This window comes from Coregonus lavaretus (genome assembly GCF_964263955.1).
Source record: "Coregonus lavaretus genome assembly, chromosome: 11".
NCBI classification, from domain to species: domain Eukaryota; kingdom Metazoa; phylum Chordata; class Actinopteri; order Salmoniformes; family Salmonidae; genus Coregonus; species Coregonus lavaretus.
Genome location: NC_139998.1, coordinates 38,188,001 through 38,202,248, shown reverse-complemented (window position 1 = coordinate 38,202,248; position 14,248 = coordinate 38,188,001). Strand labels below are relative to the sequence as shown.

The 14,248-nt window shown below is 42.6% G+C and overlaps 1 protein-coding gene across 2 annotated transcripts in view; it reads left to right on the top strand.

Annotated features, from left to right (window-relative positions):
- The first annotated feature begins 3,932 nt into the window (after positions 1-3,932).
- wwp2 (WW domain containing E3 ubiquitin protein ligase 2) overlaps positions 3,933-14,248 on the top strand; it is a 34,243-nt gene continuing 23,927 nt past the window's right edge. For both annotated transcript variants that reach the window (XM_084171923.1, XM_084171922.1), the window contains exons 1-5: positions 3,933-3,995; positions 8,302-8,382; positions 9,132-9,285; positions 9,423-9,544; positions 9,856-9,993. In XM_084171923.1, coding sequence (XP_084028049.1) covers positions 8,313-8,382; positions 9,132-9,285; positions 9,423-9,544; positions 9,856-9,993 — 484 coding nt within the window. In that variant the 5' untranslated portion in view covers positions 3,933-3,995; positions 8,302-8,312. The remainder of the gene's footprint in view (positions 3,996-8,301; positions 8,383-9,131; positions 9,286-9,422; positions 9,545-9,855; positions 9,994-14,248) is intronic.

Sequence of the window (14,248 nt, the reverse complement as noted above, 5' to 3'; positions counted from 1 at the left end):
TTGAGAACACCCTTGTCCTCCTCACAGGTTGTAGATGGGGGTGGGGCCACGGCAGCACCCGCTGCTCATGAGAAGAGTAAGAACGATACGTGCTTTCACGTCAGAGTTTCCAAACGTCACCAATAACACCAGAAAAAGTCGCTAGATTTGTCGCTAGTCGCTTTTTTGAAAATGTGTCGCTAGAGGGGTCTGAATACTCACAAAATATAGCGACAAAGTCGCTAAATTGGCAACACTGCCCCCTGCATGGCGGCGCGTTGATATTTTGGGGATAATCTCAATCGCATTATCCTTGCGTCCTTTCTCCACGCCTCCTCCTCAAAACCCATTGGAGGAGAAGGTCAGAGGGGCGGGCGCTCTGGCTTTCCCATCCAATGGGTTTTGAAAAGCAGGCGAGGAGAGGGGATGCGAGGAGTATGCAATTGAGATTCTCCCATACTGGCCCCCCGTGGGAAACGAACCCACAACCCTGGCGTTGCAAGCGCCATGCTCTACCAACTGAGCTACAGGGGACATACAGTGAGTACATGACACACACACACACATGATTAGCAATTCATGTGTTTTATTTTTCTCTCTTTTGAACAGACATGGCTTCTTAATTGATTTGAGGAAAGTCTTGGAGCACCTTATGAAGGACAATTATAACTGGCCATCTGTCAACCTGATACTGGGTGAGGCTTTCTCATCACTGCACTATTGTCAGCTTTGATATATAGTACCCTACCTCAACCAACTGCACAATGAATATACTGTTAATGAATATGAGTAATAAACTCACTCATCATTCATGCTTCTCTCACCCTTGCAGCTGCCAATATGTTTGCTATTGCTACTCTTCTACTTGAGAGGTGTCTGGATAAGGTGAGACAAGTCTACCCCTACTTTTCAAATAGGAGAGGCTCAGCTATGTGAACTGTCTCACAAAGGTTGATGTATGTGTTGATTCTAGGGAACACTATCCCCCATTGCAGGGCATTGTTTACACCTGGGGCACATGGGATAACTTACACTTTTCCTGCTGTCACCATTCTATATGATTCTTCAAGATCAACAGGTAAATACCCCAAAAATGATCTGCACAGATATTGACCTGCACCTGAAATTCCAGGTTGTTATGGCTCAGTTGCTATAAATCAGATATAGCTTTATGTGAATTTGCACCTCAACTTGAGATGATGACTCACCCTGTCTGGTCAGACTGTTTGACTGTCTACCCATTAGGAGGAGCATACTTCTCTCTCATGGACCTACACTGTTCTTGGGCTCAAGCTTTATTCTTACCAAGAAACCAACAGTTGGTGTCGTCAGGGGTCGGTTTCATCTCCAGTTATGTCAGTTGGAACCAGTTAGTTTTTTAGTTAGTGGGTGCAGTAGTCCCCTCATGTACTTCCTGTTCAACCATGACTGCGTGGCCACGCACGCCTCCAACTCAATCATCAAGTTTGCAGATGACACAACAGTAGTAGACCTGATTACCAACAATGACGAGACAGCCTACAGGGAGAAGGTGAGGGCCCTGGCGGAGTGGTGCCAGGAAAATAACCTGTCCCTCAACATCAACAAAATGAAGGAGCTGATCGTGGACTTCAGGAGACAGCAGTGGAGCATCCACATCGACGGGGCCGCAGTGGAGAAGGTAAAAATCTTTCCTCGGCGTACACATCACTGACAATCTGAAATGGTCCATCCACACAGATAGTGTAGTGAAGAAGGCGCAACAGCACCTCTTCAACCTCAGGAGGCTGAAGAAATTTGTCTTGGCCCCTAAGACCCTCACAAACTTTTACAGATGCACCATGGAGAGCATCCTGTCAGGCTGTATCACCGCCTGGTACGGCAACTGCACCACCCACAACCGCAGGGCTCTCCAGAGGGTGGTGCGGTCTGCACAACGCATCACCGGGGGGCACACTGCCTGCCCTCCAGGACACCTACAGCACCCGATGTCACAGGAAGGCCAAAAAGATCATTAAGGACATCAACCACCCGAGGCACGGCCTGTTCACCCTGCTATCATCCAGAAGGCGAGGTCAGTACAGGTGCATCAAAGCTGGGACCGAGAGACTTGAAAAACAGCTTCAATCTCAAGGCCATCACACTGTTAAATAGCCATCACTAGCTGGCCTCCACCCAGTACCCTGCCCTGAACTTAGTCACTGTCACTAGCCGGCTACCACCCGGTTACTCAACTCTGCACCTTGAGGCTGCTGCCCTATGTACATAGACATGGAATCACTGGTCACTTTTATAATGTTTACATACTGTTTTACTAATTTCTTATGTATATACTGTATTCTAGTCAATGCCATCCTATTTAACTATTGCTGTATACAGTATATACTATACTACCCTACGTATTCTACAGATATACTAAATATTCAACCCACATACTGTCCATAATGTCTATAATGTCAATATACATCCCAGCACATATATATATATTTATACTCCGGACTCCGACATTGCTCGTCCAAATATTTATATATTTCTTAATTCCATTCTTATAATTTTAGATCTGTGTGTATTGTTGTGAATTGTTAAGATATTACTGCACTGCTGGAGCTAGGAACACAAGCATTTCCCTACACCCGCAATAACATTTGCTAAATATGTGTATGCAACCAATACAATTTGATTGATGTATTAACATTTTGTTTGTTTTGTTGTGCCTTGCAATATGTCATTGCTCTGCCCTTGCACAACTGTCGTCTAGGGATCTTCCTCATGAGGATCTTTAAGGTGAGTGACACTGAATTACCATACAGTATAAGTCTATATGTGTTCATGCAGTTTGTGTGAACATTCATGTTAACACCCCCTTCTCTTTCCCTGTCCCAGCTCCTGGTAGCTGTTTACCTTGGTCACTATTTCAGGGGTAACTATGGCAGTGGGCTGGTGTGGCTGTGCTTGCTACTCGGTCCTCCCCTGGCTGTGATGACCTATTTCCATGACCACTACATGAGTCACCATGGCCAACATCCTCCTGGACTGTCCGCTGCTGACTGTTTGTCATGATCACTCCCTTATACTGACTTTGGATAGGCTCTAGCACTTTTTGATATCTTTGAAAGACTACTGTCCAGTTCAGCATTCGTCCATTTGTAGGGAGTAATCACAGATATAATTTTTTTTCTAATTTTTGTTGAAAGACCAAATAAATCTACACCTTCACAGCTATTCATAATTCTTTTTAATTTGAATCTTTGGAGCCTATGTCCTGTCATTATGTGACTCAATCACACATGAAAGATAGGGCTGCTTATTCACTGTTTATCAACATATGGTTTTGTTCACAGGTCACCCAACATTTACTGTAAGCTTATGGATCATAGCCAACTTTTTTTAGACTACTGGTAACTAACTGCCTGGTGAAAACTATTGGGAAACCACACCATGTTGAGTTCAAGCACAGTGTGAAATATACAGTATAGCTTCCAATTGAATTGTGTTGTTACTTTTTACTGGGCAACCACACCATGTTGAATTCACACACAGTGTGAACAGAGTGAAATACAGTATATAGCTGAATTGTACTTAATACTTTGGCAAGCTTATAAAGCTATAAGAAATGTGATAGTTGTGATGTGCTGGCCCTCTTACCGAGATTTAATAAACTGTTTGGACTTTCTAGGAAGAAATATACTTAAGTATTTAACATATTTTATGAAGATAATTTCTATTGTATTTATATATTGTTTTGACTTTATTTCAGATAGTTTGTGTATTTGATATTATCTTTCCAGCACTTAAAATGTTCTCCTTTTTGTCACATATAGGTTTGCCGGTAAAGGGGGGCAAATGTACTTTTAAATAAACATGCATTGTTATCTTTGGTTTATTATAGCGGTCAAATTACTGTACCTGTATTTGCATGTTGTGAACCACAATTAATCGCGCCAGCGTTTTACTATGAATCACGTGACCCCGTCATTGAGGCAGGCGGAAATGAAAGTTAACCAGCAAGCGGTACCAGAGGACCACAGCTGAAAAAGGTATTTATGAGAAAATAAACGAAATACATTGCCAGCAATGTCAAGTAAAATAGTGTTGTAGAAAACATATCTTAAATAGTACGCATTTATCTAACTACGTTTACGAGAAAATGTGGCTGTCATGTCCTTATGCCTACACAAAGCTGTTGGCTAGCATTAAAATAGCTCACCATCTTCCGTGTTTTGTTTTTGTGCGCAGGGTATTTAAATAAGGAGGCAATGAGCCAATTTGAGGTTTTGATGTGTACAGTTAATCGATGTAAATTGAGCTAGTAGTTAGCAGTAAATGCGATGTCTCACCCTGTGCATCTTACACGCAGTAAATGTTGAGTAAATGTTTGTTGGGATGACACCAAAGATGGTGGATAAATGAGGATAGTTCACACCGTTCGTTTACCATTGAAAAAATGGTCAGTGTTCCTGTCTACTTAAGGGGGTGGCCCTCCCATAGACACCAATGCGATAACAGCTGTGTCTGGTCTACGTAGTTCATTGTAATGACTGTAGGATAATTGACTTCCATTGAAACAGAACAAATGAGGGAGTGGGATGTCTCGCATCCTCTTCCGTCTCTGATAACACTGCTTAGCTAGCTTGCTAACGATAGCTAGCTACAGGCTAATCATTAACCATCGTTTAGCTAGCTAATGTTCTTTCACCATCATCAGTGGTTAAAGGTGCAATATGCAGAAATCGCTCAGCCTTTCCTGGTTGCTGAAATTCAAATAGTTCGCCTAATTTCAGTTATGTGACAAACCAAGCAGTGTAGAGAATCATTGTACCATCTAAATCATTGTAAAATATATTCTCAATAACCAAAAAAATTGCGGGTGTACAAAACCTAAAGTAAAAGAAGCAAAAACGAAATTTAAGAACGGCAAGCATAGAAATAGCCACATAGAACAGATCTACCGCTTCTTAGACTTGCTTTCAATGAGAATGACATATCTATAACTATGTGAGTTTGGTCAGGCCGCCCAAAAAGTGACATGTTGCAGCTTTAAATTGCAGGGTGATTCACAAGGACTTGGCAACGATCCAAGTTATTGGCTAAGAGATATCAAACCTTATCAGACTAGCCCTGCACTTATGTATGTGATAGCTAACTAGTTAACGGTTAGCCAGCAGATCTGACCTGCTTGCTTACAGCTGCACTAGGGTCAGACAGGCTTCCTGTGTAAAAAAAAAAAAATTGGTCATTTAGCAGACGCTCTTATCCAGAGCGACTTACAGGAGCAATTAGGGTTAAGTGCCTTGCTCAAGGGCACATCGACAGGTTTTTCACCTAGTCGGCTCGGGGATTAGAACCAGCGACCTTTCGGTTACTGGCACAACGCTCTTAACCACTAAGCTACCTGCCGCCCCAGTGTAGATTAAGACACAGCATAGCTGGCGTGAGATATGTCTTGGAAAACATACCTCAATCCAGGGAGGAGAAATGCATTGTACTCCGATTATGTCCCATAATCCCAATTTTTACACCGGCTCCGTGGTGTCTTAATCTACACAGGAAGTCTGTCCCTAGTGCAGCTGTAAGCAAGTGGATCGGATCTGCTGGCTTGTTAACAGTTTTGTTAGCTAGCTACAGTCATTTTTTGGGGGTAACATTTATGCTGGACCGAAGATGTCTATTGTAGGACGTGATAACACCCAGATATGACTTGAAAGTCGAAACTATTCAAGCTATTAATGTCTCCTATGACTATTTCATAGAGCAGGGGTTCCCAAACTTTTTCACTCAGGCCCCCCTTCCAGAATTGGGGAACATCCCGTGCCCCACGTGCGCCCCACGTTTATTTCTATGGGCACAAGCACTGTTCGTGACACAAACTGTTCACACCCCTCTTGTTGGCTGAGAGAAAATGTTGCAGGTTTAAAGCTTATTTCCTGCAATTCTGCACATTTTGTCATGGGGTGCAGAGAAAATGTTGCTGTTTTAAAGAGAATTTTCTTGCAATTCTATAAATTTGCCATGTATTCATGTGATACTTGAGTGACTCGAACATTACTACAAAATCTATGGGCTAAAAAACCTAGCTAAAAAACATTAGCTGACATGGGCTAGTTGATCTGGGTATTTCTGACAAGTTCTAAATATCTCTCTAAAGTATGCAATGACTGACATAATAAGGGAAACTGATGACGCACTACCCAATTTCGAAATTGCACTGTGTGCATTTTACTATTACAACTTTCAAGAAAGCCAGACTGATAAGTGTTCAATTGGGTTGAGAGCTGGTGACTGAGACGGCCATGGCATATGGTTTACATCTTTTTCATGCTCATCAAACCATTCAGTGACCACTCGTGCCCTGTGGATGAAAGCATTGTCATCCTATGGGGACATAGCCATGGTAGTAAACATTGTTTTTTATACATAAACCTAACCATGTTAATTGCTTAATTAACTCAGGAACCACACCTGTGTGAAAGCACCTGCTTTCAATATCCCTCATTTACTCAAGTGTTTCCATTATTTTGGTAGTTACCTGTAGCTATTGTATGATCATTTGGCTGTAGTGTAGATGGCATTGGTGAGTGGCATTGGCATGATATTGCTGGCCAAGTCATGTCTGTTGTAAGGATTCATGAGACTTGCTATTTTACTAAATGTATGTACAGTGCTTTCGGAAAGTATTCAGACCCCTTGACTTTTTCCACATTTTGTTACGTTACAGCCTTATTCTAAAATATATTAAATTGTTATTTTTCCTCATCAATCTACACACTACCCCATAATGACAAAGCAAAAACAGTTTTTTTAGAAATGTTTGCAAATTTCTTAAAAATAAAAACGGAAATATCACATTTACATAAGTATTCAGACCCTTTATTCAGTACTTTTTTGAAGCACCTTTGGCAGCGATTACAGCCTCGAGTCTTCTTGGGTATGACGCTACAAGCTAGGCACACCTGTATTTGGGGAGTTTCTCCCATTCTTCTCTGCAGATCCTCTCAAGCTCTGTCAGGTTGGATGGGGAGCGTCGCTGCACACCTATTTTCAGGTCTCTCCAGAGATGTTCGATCGGGATACAAGTCCAGGCTCTGGCTGGGCCACTCAAGGACTTTCAGAGACTTATCCAGAAGCCACTCCTGCATTTTCTTGGCTGTGTGCTTAGGGTCCTGAACTTTCGCCCCAGTCTGAGGTCCTGAGCGCTCTGGAGCAGGTTTTCATCAAGGATCTCTCTGTACTTTGCGCCGTTCATCTTTCCCTCGATCCTGACTAGTCTCCCAGTCCCTGCTGCTGAAAAACATCCCCACAGCATGATGCTGCCACCACCATGCTTCACCGGTTTCCTCCAGACGTGACGCTCGGCATTTAAGCCAAAGAGTTCAATATTGGTTTCATCAGACCAGACAATCTTGTTTCTTATGGTCTGCGAGTCCTTTAGATGCCTTTTGGCAAACTCCAAGCGGGCTGTCATGAGCCTTTTACTGAGGAGTGGCTTCCGACTGGCCACTACCATAAAGGCCTGATTGGTGGAGTGCTGCAGAGATGGTTGTCCTTCTGGAAGGTTCTCCCATCTCCACAGAGGAACTGTGGAGCTCTGTCTCCCGATTGCTCAGTTTGGCCGGGTGGCCAGCTCTAGGAAGAGTCTTAGTGGTTCCAAACTTCTTCCATTTCAGAATGGTTGAGGCCACTGTGTTCTTGGAGACGTTCAATGCTGCAGACATTTTTTGGTACCCTTCCCCAGATCTATGCCTCGACACAATCCTGTCTCGGAGCTCTACAGATAATTCCTTCGACCTCATGGCTTGGTTTTTGCTCTGACATGCACTGTCAACTATGGGACCTTATATAGACAGGTGTGTGCCTTTCCAAATCATCTCCAATCAATAGAATTTACCACAGGTGGACTCCATTTAAGTTGTAGAAACATCTCAAGGATGATAGATGGAAACAGGATGCACCTGAGCTCAATTTTGAGTCTCATAGCAACGGTTCTGAATACTTATGTAAGTAAGTTATTTCAGTTTTTTATTTGTAATACATTTGCTAAAAAAAACAACCTGTTTTCGCTTTGTCATTATGGGGTATTGTGTGTAGATTGATGAGGATTTTGTTTAATTTAATCCATTTCAGAATAAGGCTGTAATGTAACAAAAAGTGGGAAAAGTCAAGGGGTCTGAATACTTTCCCGAATGCACTGTATGTTGTTGTCCACAGTGTGTGTTGGAAAGGAGGTTACACAGGGGAAATAGATAGCTAGCAATTTTTTTGTATTGCAGTGTGTGATTTACTTCACAGTTTGCTGTGTCATGTCAGTTATGTGTGTTCTCTAATTGTGCCTGTGTGTTTCTCAAGGCTGTGATGTCATGGCATCAGCCAGTGTGACAAGACCTGGCAATGTCCATACCACAGGGAAATCACAGTTGACCTTGAAAGGTAATAAGCAACTTTTAATTCCTCTCATCTATCACGTCCTCTTGTAACGTCCTCTAATACTCATCCTCCTCTTCCCTGTGTCTGTGTCAATTTCTCTTAGACTCATGACAACCTGAACCTTCCCAAGCTATTATTGTCCCACTTTCATCTTTCAGCCTCCATTGTTATTCCACTTTTCCATTTGTTCTCCCTGCACTTTATTACTCTATTTCCTCTCTCTCTTTCCTCAGTTAATATTTCATGCACTACTACGCTGTCACCCATCACTCGCTCCCCCGCTCGTATAAAATCAGATGAAACAGGTTTAATTCACCTCGACAGTTTTAAATAATTGTAACATTTCAGGTCTATCCTCCCTATTGATAAGATTCAGCAGTATCCTAACAGTTATTCTGCCCATGTTTTCCTTAGCGGATATTTAATTAAGTTCGATGTTCATTCTGACATGGATAGCCCATGTAGCCTGAACGTTTTGACATTTTGCTGGCAAAGTGAGCATCACAGTAATATGGAACAAACAACACATTTCTGAACAGAAGGACACTGTGCCTAAACTACCACCCTGTTTGCCTGTTTCAGCTAGAGGGCAGCATTTGCATTTTAGTGTTTGCTTGTCATACAGTTAAAAATCCAGAGTTGCTGTAATAAGGATTTGTATTACAAACTGTAGGTTAGTGAATGGCTGGGGTTGGTGTACAACAGTAGTCTTTATTATGTTCAACAATTGTTTATATGTTTTCTTCACCCAGTGGTCTCAGCAAAGCCTCAGTCACCCAAGCTGCCCACCCGCTCCAGACTCAGCTCTTTTGTGGAGGTGACTGCAGATGGCCTGACTAGTGAAACCAAGAAAACGGGCAAACGCACTGGACACCTTGAGCTACAGTGGAACGAGGACCTGACCCTGTGAGCCCCCCCCTTATCTCAACCTCACTCTGTTCTAGATGCTTGTATGTTGTTTAGAGTGTGTGTGTGTGTGTGTGTGTGTGTGTAATGTAGGCCTATTTGACTGTGTATCTGATTTTGACTTGTGTGTTGTATAGGAATGTGACGCCTCAGAGCCGGTTAGATCTTAAGTTGTGGAGCTGCCACACCTTGAGGAAGGAGTTGCTGGGGAGTGCCTCCATTGACCTGCTAGACACTCTGCGTACACATGATGGCAAGAGTAAGACAATAAAAGTTAATTTTTAGATAAGTCATTGTCCATGGATAGTTGGCAGGACTCCCAGTCATGCTTCTATTGTATTCTATCTAGTTTAAAGTATTTAGGGTTACCCTCTACCGAACTGCAAGATCAAGTTTACAATTGTGAACATGTAAGAAGAAGAGAAAGAACTTTGGTTTTCTATATGCAGTTGATAGACCACTGCTCTTCAATAACCTATCTCTTATCATCTATCTTACTTTTCCCAAATCCTTCATTTTCTTTTTCTTTCGTTTTCCCTCTCCATCCCACACTTCCCCCTTTCCCTCCAGTGGAGAATCTGCAGCTCAGTCTGGTCTTGCAGACAGAGAACAAAGGCTCACTTGTAGCAGGAGGCGAGCTGAACGTCTGTCTGGATGGCCTGGTTGTTGATCTGGGATCTTTGCCCAATGGCAGCACAGCAACAGACAGTGAGTCCCGCCTTGCAACACACGCACAGATTAACACTTACAAAAGAGTACACACTATTTTTTTATGCTAACAAAATCTTCCCACACGCTTTCTGTCTTTCTCGCATTCTGTCTCTTGCTCGCTGGTATATATTCACACACATTACAGTTAGTGACGTGTGTGAGGACTTATGCTTTTCAGACTCCACCCAAGCAAGTAGTGTGGGGCTCATTTGGAAAAAGCCAAAGAGTGTACTTTGTGATGTTGTGGTGGAGTCTTTAATGTGATGGAATAGGAGTATTTTGAGCCATCATGTTACTAGTGTGCAAGTTTGCACACAGTCTTTCACATGTTGAGACAAAGACCAAGGAGTTTTATGTGGCTATTTGACAATTACCGCTTTCCAAATTTGCATGTAGGCCTAGTTGATACTATTGCTAAATGTCCACTATTTTGGTATTTGGTATTTTATTAGGATTCCCATTAGCTGTTGCAAAAGCAACAGCTACTCTTCCTGGGGTCCACATGAAACATGACATAATACAGAACATTAATAGACAAGAACAGCTGAAGGACAGAACTACATACATAAAAAATAAAAAAGGCACATGTAGCCTACATATCGATACATACACACAAACTATCTAGGTCAAATAGGGGAGAGGCGTTGTGCCGTGACGTGTTGCTTTATCTGTTTTTTGAAACCAGGTTTGCTGTTTATTTGAGATGTACCGGAGTTCCATGCAATAATGGCTCTATATAATACTGTACGCTTTCTTGAATTTGTTCTGGATTTGGGGACTGTGAAAAGACCCCTGGTGGCTTGTCTGGTGGGGTAAGTGTGTGTGTCAGAGATGTGTGTAACTTGACTATGCAAACAATTTGGGATTTTCATTAATGTTTCTTATAAAAATAAGAAGTGATGCAGTCAGTCTCTCCTCAACTCTTAGCCAAGAGAGACTGGCAAGCATAGTATTTATATCAGACCTCTGATTACAATGAAGAGCAAGACGTGCCGCTCTGTTTTGGGCCAGCTGCAGCTTAACTAGGTCTTTCCTTGTAGCACTGGACCACACGACTGGACAATAATCAAGATTAGACAAAACTAGAGCATGCAGAACTTGCTTTTTGGAGTGTGGTGTCAAAAAAGCAGAGTGTCTCTTTATTACGGACAGACCTCTCCCCATCTTTACAACCATTGAATCTATATAACTTGTGGACACAGAAACATAATTCGATGTTAACTTTTTAGTCTCATCGTGACGCCGGCGCGTTTTGGACTTCTAACCCCTTTAAAACATTGTGTTTGAGCTACAGACTTCTGGGTTGTACTATTGGATTCGTCTAGACCAACAATTAGTCTGTGTGATTAATGGGGGCTGAGCTAGAGCGGTGTTTGTGAGACAAGGGCAGATCCCGAAGGGGCCCGGCCAGATCTTTTTACAAAAGCATCTGTAGAGTCCGAATGGTTTCAGCTACAAACTATTAAAAGATATCTAAAAGCTGAGACTCTCACGAACACACACATAACATGTTTTGCTCTAAAGCTACACAAGAGTCCTTAGAAGGTAAGGGGTTCTTCTACATAGAATATCATAGGAAATCCCAATACATAGTGTCTATAATACTGTAATAAGCTCACATAGTTGGTGTCACAAACGCCACACAGTTGTCTCTGACTAGTTGGATATTCATTTCCCACTGAGCAAACAATATCTGTATTTTCAGCATTCATATAAATTCATTTTTATCGCGTTTTTGCTTTGTCTGACCTTATTTTTCTTATTGCAACTGTTTATGTGAAATTATTTTGTTTATACTTGTAGCCCTGGTTGTCCTGAAAAGAAAATGGTTAAACACTTAATTGTGAGGCTAAATGTAAGGGCTGCACATGCAGATGAATGAAAGTCCGATTTTGAAACGCAGATTTTTGCTGTGGTTTCGGAACTGATAGGGTTAACGACAGTGATATGTATTTTGTGTTGTCAATACTTTACTGCACGTATACAAACAAGTGGTGAAAAAGCCAATCCAAACAGTTCAACAGCATCTTCAGTTTACAAACAGCAAACAAATATACTTTTGTGAGACAAAGATTGGACTTTCCTCTTGAGTTTATGTTAAACGTGGTGTTTTTAATGAATAACAACCCATTAAACTGACTTATAGGGGTGGCTTGAGTTTCTCAGTTCTTGCATCGCTCATCTGTGTATGAAATAACACACAAGCCTTTTCATTCCGAATCACAGAGCCAGAGTGTTTCCTAGTGAATGAACACAGCAGAAGTCAGGGTTGGGTTTCTGAGCATATGGTTCATAAATGTGTATCTTTGTGTGTGTTTATATATATGTGTGTATATATACATACATACAGTGAGGGAAAAAAGTATTTGATCCCCTGCTGATTTTGTACATTTGCCCACTGACAAATACATGATCAGTCTATAGACCCACTCTTTGCAGATCTTCTCCAAATCATTAAGGTTTCGAGGCTGACGTTTGGCAACTCGAACCTTCAGCTCCCTCCACAGATGTTCTATGGGATTAAGGTCTGGAGACTGGCTAGGCCACTCCAGGACCTTAATGTGCTTCTTCTTGAGCCACTCCTTTGTTGCCTTGGCCGTGTGTTTTGGGTCATTGTCATGCTGGAATACCCATCCACGACCCATTTTCAATGCCCTGGCTGAGGGAAGGAGGTTCTCACCCAAGATTTGACGGTACATGGCCCCGTCCATCGTCCCTTTGATGCGGTGAAGTTGTCCTGTCCCCTTAGCAGAAAAACACCCCCAAAGCATAATGTTTCCACCTCCATGTTTGACGGTGGGGATGGTGTTCTTGGGGTCATAGGCAGCATTCCTCCTCCTCCAAACACGTTGAGTTGATGCCAAAGAGCTCGATTTTGGTCTCATCTGACCACAACACTTTCACCCAGTTCTACTCTGAATCATTCAGATGTTCATTGGCAAACTTCAGATGGGCCTGTATTTGTGCTTTCTTGAGCATTAGGACCTTGCGGGCGCTGCAGGATTTCAGTCCTTCACGGCGTAGTGTGTTACCAATTGTTTTCTTGGTGACTATGGTCCCAGCTGCCTTGAGATCATTGACAAGATCCTCCCGTGTAGTTCTGGGCTGATTCCTCACCGTTCTCATGATCATTGCAACTCCACGAGGTGAGATCTTGCATGGAGCCCCAGGCCGAGGGAGATTGACAGTCCTTTTTGTGTTTCTTCCATTTGCGAATAATCGCACCAACTGTTGTCACCTTCTCACCAAGCTGCTTGGCGATGGTCTTGTAGCCCATTCCAGCCTTGTGTAGGTCTACAATCTTGTCCCTGACATCCTTGGAGAGCTCTTTGGTCTTGGCCATGGTGGAGAGTTTGGAATCTGATTGATTGATTGCTTCTGTGGACAGGTGTCTTTTATACAGGTAACAAGCTGAGATTAGGAGCACTCCCTTTAAGAATGTGCTCCTAATCTCAGCTCGTTACCTGTATAAAAGACACCTGGGAGCCAGAAATCTTTCTGATTGAGAGGGGGTCAAATACTTATTTCCCTCATTTTAAAATGAAAATCAATTTATAACATTTTTGACATGTGTTTTTCTGGATTTCTTTGTTGTTATTCTGTCTCTCACTGTTCAAATAAACCTACCATTAAAATTATAGACTGATCATTTCTTTGTCAGTGGGCAAACGTATAAAATCAGCAGGGGATCAAATACCTTTTTCCCTCACTGTATAGATTTGTGTGTGTGTGTGTGTGTGTGTTTATGCGTGTGCGTGAAGGTTAATATTGTTCTTAAATCGATTAATAGGCTTTACAACCCCTGTTCCATTCAGATCTGTTATTTTGGTGTTCCCCAAGCACTCTTTCAAACCTGCACACCGTCATCACGCATACCCATGCACACTCGTGCACACACTTGGGAGTGCTTATGTGGAATTTGTTTCTCAAAATTGCATAATTGACTCTCGTTTCTGTGAGTTGTGCAGGACAATCGGCTCCTGTGATCCGGGGGGGTTTCCTCTCTGCCTGGCTGGGTAGGGGCTCACTGTGAGACAGGGGGAAGGATGGGGGAGGGGGAGAAGTGTATTAAGGGAATGAATATGTGCTTTCTGAGGTCTTAGTCTGTGTGTGTGTTGCGGGGGGAGTGTTAGTGAATAGAGGTCTGGAGTGTGTGCTCTCTGGCAGGGGGGTGTATAAAGTTTCAAGTGTGCGCAATGTTGCAGGGGGAAGGTGTGTTAAGGCCCTCTGTGTTCTCTCTGAAGGCAGCTCT